An 8,422-nucleotide genomic window follows, 5' to 3' on the forward strand; every position below is an offset into this window, starting at 1 on the left:
ATAGGGTTAATTGTAAAATATGTATTAAATGTTGTGTAAATGTCCTGTGCGTATAGTATAGTGTATGATGTGATGTAATAAATTGTATTGTCACATGGACGAACTGCTTTTAGCTTATGCTGAAGCTAATGGGGATCCAAATAAAACAAACAAACTACCAGTCCTACAGAATCAGGGAATCCCTTAAATATAATCTATCTGACAACATAAAGTAGGCTACGATCACAAATCCAACCCCTCCTTCCAAAACCAAAATAAATTCAACAATAAATAACAAACAATGTCATTAACATTTTGAAAACGGTTACAACAATATTTCTTTATCACTGTCTTTTTATTGAGTTTTCTTTTTCCTTTTGTACATATAGTTTGCTAATACAAAGAAGTGTTTCTCCAACACAGACATAAAACAATACACAAAAAATTAATCCCTACAAAGAAATCCCATTTAGCCCACCCAGGTCACTGCCCAGTAGGTCCACGCACCACATTCCTATCCCTGACAGAAATGGGACACATTTCAATAAAATTAATTAACTTAATTAATCTGGAGCATTATTGTATGTTTTGACAATGTTACTAAGGATTTGGGACTCCAGTGAACCACAGGAAGAGCCATTCTTTACAAAACTGGAAGAAAAAAGGTTTTAAAGCAGAAAACCATACTGTGAGTGCTCATACAGCCAAAATTAGTTATACAGTACATCAATAACTCAGTAAGCCACCCCCCCCCCTTAAAAAAAAACTAATAAATAAAAATAAAACAGAACACCACCTAAAGCACAGCTGTCCTTACCTGCTTCAGCCTGAGCCAATGTTCATGATTCAACATAAAGACTGACATTCAGATTGAGGACATTGGGATCTTGCCATAATCGAGGGAACAATGAAATCTGCTCTACAAGTTGTGACTGTGAGCGACATGGTGTGGCGTCATCATGTTTCAAAGCATTTCACAGAATGCTTTCATGGCAGCTATTAGGTTTAGACGACAGTTACAGTTTCATATAGGCAGAGATTGATTTGGATCACTTCATAGTGTAGTTAGAGACCAAACAATTCCAGACAGTGCAAGTTTGACATCAACCAGCAGTTCCTCCTCTCTGATCTAATCGTTTGGAATTGCTCTGCCATTATAGTTTTGGGATTTCACTGTAGGAAATTTGTCAAGCCTAAAAAAAACAAAGAAAAAAGAATGTAGCTCAGATGTGGAAATAGTAGCAACATCAACACCTCTCTTATACAAAAGTAATGAGGAGTAAAAGTTCCTATGAAGTTGGCTCAGACCTGTAGGGTAAGTTTTCATTGTTCAGGACTCACACATTGTTCTAGATTGGAGAGAATCAGCCTGGAATTGGCCCTGCTTTAATAAGCAATTAGCTTTAACTCTGCGCCTCCAAACTGAGATGACTCTGACCTTTATCCTCTGCAGATAAGAGACACATAACTCAATTATAACTTAATGGAACTTAAAAAAAGAAATATCACTTTATCCCAGTGTATCTTCGATTTTATGTGCATGTTCCGTATTGCAGTCTCTTGCTTTGACTGTTGCTTCGCATGCTGTGTTCGGCACATGGACATTTATGCAATTTCTTTCGTTTTTAAATTCTTATAGTTTTTATGTGTGTGAATCAAAGATAATATCCCTGAGAGCAGCCAGTCAAATATCACAGAGTACAGAATCAAGCTAATATCTTGTTTTGAGCTGTTCCTTTCATTCGTATGGACTAATGTGAATGTGTCTTTTCTCTCTCCCCTCTCATGCTGTCCATTAGCACCTTACCGAGACACAAGTATGTAATGAATTCATGCTGACCGCCTTAGCAGTAACTTTGTTTATTTTTTTTTAATTATTTTGGAGCTGTCTAAAGCAAACACACATAAAATTGATGTATTTGTTTCTCCAAAATCTTTTTGTCAGTACTACTTTTTTTATTTGGATACTTTTCAGAAGAATCAGAAGTGATGTTATCCACCCTGAAAACGCAATCCGTTTAAATTTTGCATTTATTGCATTCATTTACATTTGTGTTATGGGCGTGATGCGTTACATTTGAAATATTGTATGTTTTGCTTTTTTTTTTTACTCTTGTGTTGAATGAGAGATAGTTTTAACTGATAAAAAAACTCATCAAACTTCTCTTACATGAATAATGAAGGCTTGAAGTATTAAGACAAATGCTTTTTCTAAATCCATGAGAAGCCATTTTTTTCTTTTTTTCTTTATGAATCCTAATAACGAGCTTGTGTTGAATGCTTTGCTCCTCAGAGGGGATCCTGAACAACGCCAGAGACGCCAGTGTCATGGACACGCTCCCTCTTAATGGTAACCATCCCAACAATTTCACCATGGCCAGCACCGAGTACTTGAGCGACTGCGTTCAGATCCTGGATCGGAGCGCCGGTTACGGCACCCATGGCAACCACAAGGAGACCACCTTGGAGAAGAAGATCCTCAAGGAGCTGACGTCCAACTACATTCCCCCTTACCTCAACAACCATGAACGAGCCACCACCGAGCGCAGCCACAACCTGATGAACAAGCTGGTCAACAGCAGTATGGCCAATGGAGGTGACTGCGGTTTAAATGTCTTTGAAGAGTTGACGACCACATTGTGAAGATGTGCTGAGTTTTCAAGTGATGACAGATCACTGCTTTAGGGTTTACTTTCCTCAAAGCCTAGAAACCTCTGAGATGTATACAGTCTGGCTCCTTTCACCATCCATACACAAACATATTCATTGGGTAGATTTATTTTGGTGTTTCTGGTGTTTAGTTATCTTAAAGAAGTGTATCTCCTACCCTTTCTGGGGATTGCACAGCTCCAAGCATACTTTATTTAATTCACATCTGGCATTGATTTTTCCAATGTTGTAATTAGTGACTGAAATAACTGCTGATAAATAGTGAAACTTTATTGCTCTTACATAACATTTATAAAAAGAAAAAATTATAACTTGCAGATATCGAGTCCCGTCCATCCATCTAAGGTCTTTACCAGCTTATCCATGCATTCGCAGGAAGCTGGTGCTGATTTCCAGCAGACAACGGGCAAAAGGCAGGGTACACCCTGGACAGGCAACCAGTCCATCACAGGGTTACAGAGTCTCATGAATACATATGCATGCATATAAACAGTTAATATTAGAGTTGGTATTGTGTCCTATTCAAGTCGAACACAAAGGTTGTCAATACTGCTGTTTTTTTCCTGATCCCAGCAGGAGACTCAGCAGTAAAGCCTTTGTGTTTTTCAGCATTATGTGACTCAACAGATGCAGTTGGTGTTCCTTAAGCTTCTGCCTTTCTTTCTGCTGAAAATGTTTTCATGCGGCACAGTTTTCAGATTTAATTGTAAGTTATGGCTCGAAAGTTCCCTGTTTTAATGTGTTTTGTTTGCAATTTGAGCAAGAACACAAACTTTGTAGGAAAACTTTCATTTTACTTTGCCATTAAATTTATGAAGCAATGTTTCAGCTGCTTTCCGTTCTATGGAAGCGTTCTATGGAAGCAACCACGGGCAAAAACCCTACCAAAAAAACAAAACCACAAGAACTAAAAAACAATAACAAATAGAGCTCTATTATGTTATAAAGTGCAACCTTAAGTGTAATAAGCATATCTTTTCAGTTTTTACGATGGATGATCATATATTGCAAAGAGCCTTAGAATACAGTATAGTAATTGCATATTAATATTGTAATGATACAGTTTACAAAACATTAACATTCGTTGCTAGAACAACAAAGTGTTTGCATTACTTTTTCATGATATAATTGAAAATGTTTAAAAATATGTAAAATCTGTCACTGTGCAGACAAGCAGCTAAGAAAATGTCTCCCCTGCAGGACCTGATTAACTATTACTTCATGCTTATTTTGAGTGACATTTTGCTGCGATTGAGCAGCTTGAACCTTTTTTAAGATGCTGTTCCATATCTTTTTAACATTTATTCAATACATTATCAAGTTCTCAGAATATAGTTATAAATATTATATTTTAAGAACATACACCGCAGGTTAGGTCACATGTCACAGACAGATAAGGGGTTAAGTCAGCCATTTCAGAACAATACATCATCGTAAGGAGTGAAAAAAAACATACATTGTTAAGGCAAATCCAGCCTTATTATAGATCAATGGCATAATGTGCGTGGCCTATAATTTTGTAACCATGGCATACTACAATAGGGCATGAATTTTTAAGACATATTCCATAAAAATATCGCTTCACTGCAGCAAGCCTAATTACAGAACAGTACAGCAGCAGATACTGAGTGTTGAGTTCAGTCTGTGACTCAGATTGTTTTCTTTGTGGGGTTTTTGACCATTGAAGCCAAAACCCTGTTAGCAAATGTGCCAACACCTTTCTCATACCAACAACCACTAGTGTGCAGATTTGACTATAGATGCTGGGAACTCTGAGCCATTCGTTTGAATCCACTAGCTAGTGGTGGACTATTCTTAACGTGCTTGTGGTGCTTAATGATGAACCGGCCCTTGAATATTGTACATATTTATGGAAAAATAATAATCTAATCCAAAACAGCAAATTTAGCCAAGTGAAAACCCCAAAAATAAGATGAAACCTTAATTATTTTTTACAGAGACCTCAAAGTAAATTCTGCACTAACTGTTCACAAATCCCCCCACACACACACACACACACACACAAACTATAACGGCAAAATTACTAAACAATTAGCGCACAAAAATTACTTGCATATTGCAGGGGTGTCTGGGAATAGGCAGAGTCAATTGGGATATGGATGCTGGTATTTTATTAAAGCTACATTTTTAAGTAAAGCAAATTTAATCCAAAGTGCAAATTGTTGAGCCATCTCTTCGCAGTGGGGAGCAAAACCCAGCCGGCCGCATTGCTTATTACTGAAATTAACATAAAAGCAACTTTATTATAGTTTTCCGTAATAGGGTGATTTTTTTAGCAGATTTTAACAGTATTTTCCCTCCTGTTTATTTTAGGGAGCATGGCCGGAGGCAGCAGCAGCTCCAGCAGTGGAGTGGGTGGCTGTGTGGGCAGCAGTAAAGACGACAACAGCCCCATAGTGCTGGACAACCCTGTTGCCTTCCCTCACGAGGAGAACCTCGGTTTGGAGATCATCAGAGAGGAGTCCAACGCGCCCCTCCTGCCCCCGCGGCCTCCTCCGCCGGACAGCCACCCGCCCCCACCGCCTCCTCCTCACAGCTTCTCCCGGCAGCGGCGCATTGCCCAGGAGCCCAGCGAGAGCTTCTTCCCCCTGCTGACCAACGAGCACACCGACGAGCACACGCATTCGCCAAACCACAGAGACTCGCTCTACACGAGCATGCCGGTTTTGACAGACCTCCCCGACGGGCAGATGAACGGCTTGACGGATGGAGAGGAGGAAAGCTCCGGAGAGCTCCAGCCTTGCAAGAGCGCCACGGCTCCGGAGCTGGACGACGTGTACTATAAGAGCATGCCAAACCTGGGCTCCAGGAACCACCTCCACGAGCTGCAGAACTACTACCACATGGGCCGCGGGGGAAGTGACGGATACATGGTGTCTGGGAGCAAGGAGGAGTCGGATTCGTCTCCGGAGGAGCCGCCGGTGGACCCTTCTCATCTGGTCACCAGTCTATAGAGCCCACTGAGTCCTCTACCCCGCCCGAACCCAGTTTGACTCTTTCAAAGTTCATGTGAAATCATCCTGTGTTGCTGACTGACAGATGGAGCTGGCCCAGCCCTGGATTGATACACTGTGTGACACAACAATGTTTTATGACAACATGGCTGAGATATCACTGGTCAAATCAGAAAACGCGTTGTCATAAACTGTGCAAACCGAAACGGGTGGGTCCTGAAAAAAACAATCTGCGGGCCTCAAACAGGAACGGACACTTTAACTTGTAACGGGGAGGGACTCTGCAATTCTAACAGACCGGTGACTTTAATTTGGAATCTTGGACTGATTGTAGCCCTGCAAGATCCCCCCACCCCACCCCACCCCACCCCACCCCCCGTTCTGGACATCTAGCAGATCCTAGCAAATAGTCTCCACTCACCTCTACGTGGGCCCAAGCCCTGGTTATTGGAGCTGCGTGTCTGTCCGTGTGTCTGTCTCAAAACTCTTATTCCGAAAAGGTAGAGCAGGAGCTTCACCCATAAACTGCCCCCCAAAGAGGCGTCACATTCCTGCCAGTCGAGTGAAGGATGTATTATATGTTCCCTCACCGATGATCGTCCACGACAAAACCCATATCATTCTGGCAGTTCAACCTGCACCCATATCACAGATGATAGTCCGAACTCTCTTCCTGTTGGTGTCGGCTAAAACTGGAGGTGCGTATGGACCAGTGTAACATTCCTGTAAGCTGTAGTGACTGCAGAAAACAAAGACGGAATCTAACGTCACAGACGGACAAACTTGCGGGGAGGGGAAAAAAAATAAATAAATCGGGTTTCATCGATCTTCTGTAAAGGTTTTTCATCGTCAGAAGGATTGTGAGAAACCACAAAACTGTTTATGTATTGTACAGAATAAAAATAACAGATACAAATGTTGCAATTCTTTTATTTTTTGGGATTTTACGTTGCAAACTTTGTGTCTGTGGGACTGTTCCGAAGTGTCACGATGAAATATATTCCGGTCGCGGACTGACCTCAGAAGGAGCAAGGAACAATCTTTTGGTGTCATTCTTTCGTAAATACGACAAAGCACTCCTTAATTAATATGCATTTACCCAACGCACACGACATCCTGGTCCTTTTTCTAGCAACAGCACTGTCACGTTTTGCAAATCAGTTCTTACTGTATGCTTTACCACTGTGTAGATGTAAAACTGAACGGATAAAGCAAAGTCATAGAGAAGGAGGGGGAGCTGCGTTGCTGAGAGAGGAGCCTGGATTAGAAGTACAAGGATGGACCTAACAGACTGAGATAGTAACATTAGAGCGCTTTATGAAATGTGTCATTTCTATTGACGAGTTTTATAACAGACTTACATTGCTGCCCTGTTGAAAATAAACAATAGCTGTTGTTCTCCTAGCTATCATGAAAACCGGTGCGGTGCCACGATCCCAACTCGAACGTGCGCACGTCAGATCTTTCTAAAAAAAAAAAAAAGCCGATGTTTACTAATTAAGGAGAAAAAAAAATTAAGTGTATGAAGTGTAGCTTGCACACCTACCCCATGACCCATGAACCCCCTTCTCAACCCCCCCCCCCCCCCCCCCCCCCTCCCCCGCCCAGAGAGAAATTATTTATTTAACTGTTTATTGGTCTAAAGAAGGCTAAACAAGCTCAGAGGGAAGAAGACTGGCTTCAGGGAAAGAAGGATTTAATGCGGCACTGGGGTTTTATATTTTTTTGTTTTCTTTTTTTTTTCTTTTTTAAGTTATTATGATCATGATTATCATTACAATATTACTGATAATTATTTATTCTTTTTGTATGGGTTCCAAGTTGAATGATCTCATAACTAATATTTGTTGTAACAGTGAAAGTTGTTTGCCAACAAATAAATTACTGACATAGCTTTGAATTTCTGTCTGTCTTGAGTCTTTCCATATCCTTCTTTTATAAGGGATTTTGTTTTGAGCGTTGACTTGGATGTAAACCCATCTGTGTTTTTCCTCACTGGTGAGGCACTTTCTCTGACCATCGCGGAGGTCTACACTATAACTAAGCAGATATATTTTTTGCAGTTTGCTTTTTAAATTAAATGCTACATTTTTCCAGCTTATATCTTATATAAACAGCCTATATCTCTCAAAAGCTTTTGAATGCCTTAAATGAGTGTGCCCGACAGCGAGACATAATCAGATTAAGCAACTTATTCTGGAAGCATGTTGCAGTCCTGGAGGTATATATATATATATATATATATATATATATATATATATATATATATGCATGCACCAGATTTGCATTGTATAACACCTATTTAAAAATTATTTCCCTATAAACAAATTGTTTTTTTTTAAGGGTAAAATGGGGATACAGGCTCAGCAATGCAGCCGAGAACGCTTTTCAAAGTTGCTGAAGGGAGATGATGTTGCAATTAAAACACCAGACATGGGAATCAGTTCATGACACATGACATTGGAAAAAAATCAATGTGGCAATGTAACCTATATAATATAATATAATATAATATAATATAATATAATATAATATACTGAAACTGTTTTTAATTTTTCATATACTTGGTCTAGTCTGATACTGTCCATAAAAAGCAGCAATTTGTCCAGTATCCTCATCTCTGCTGCTGTCATCAGAGAGTCCAGCTTTATGCCAACCGCAGAGGCGGTCCACCTGATCAGTTTATCCAGTCTGAAACTTTCCTTGGACATGTTGCCATCCCCTCACACCACACAGTGTATAGCATAACACACACACCGGTACAATATCCACAGCAGCTTGCCGCGGATGTTGAAAGA

The 8,422-nt window shown here is 40.2% G+C and overlaps 1 protein-coding gene across 9 annotated transcripts in view; it reads left to right on the forward strand.

The window, feature by feature from the left end:
• The window catches only part of adgrl3.1 (adhesion G protein-coupled receptor L3.1), a 227,728-nt gene extending 220,204 nt beyond the window's left edge, over positions 1–7,524 (forward strand). For 6 of the 9 annotated variants that reach the window (XM_012851254.3, XM_021309872.2, XM_021309871.2 and 3 more), the window contains 3 exons: positions 1,779–1,796; positions 2,273–2,575; positions 4,984–7,524. In XM_012851254.3, coding sequence (XP_012706708.2) covers positions 1,779–1,796; positions 2,273–2,575; positions 4,984–5,624 — 962 coding nt within the window. In that variant the 3' untranslated portion in view covers positions 5,625–7,524. The remainder of the gene's footprint in view (positions 1–1,778; positions 1,797–2,272; positions 2,576–4,983) is intronic. The other 3 variants (XM_021309874.2, XM_021309875.2, XM_021309876.2) reach the window with 1 other exon arrangement.
• The last annotated feature ends 898 nt before the right edge of the window (positions 7,525–8,422 follow it).

This window comes from Fundulus heteroclitus, chromosome 5 (genome assembly GCF_011125445.2).
Source record: "Fundulus heteroclitus isolate FHET01 chromosome 5, MU-UCD_Fhet_4.1, whole genome shotgun sequence".
Lineage (NCBI taxonomy): Eukaryota > Metazoa > Chordata > Actinopteri > Cyprinodontiformes > Fundulidae > Fundulus > Fundulus heteroclitus.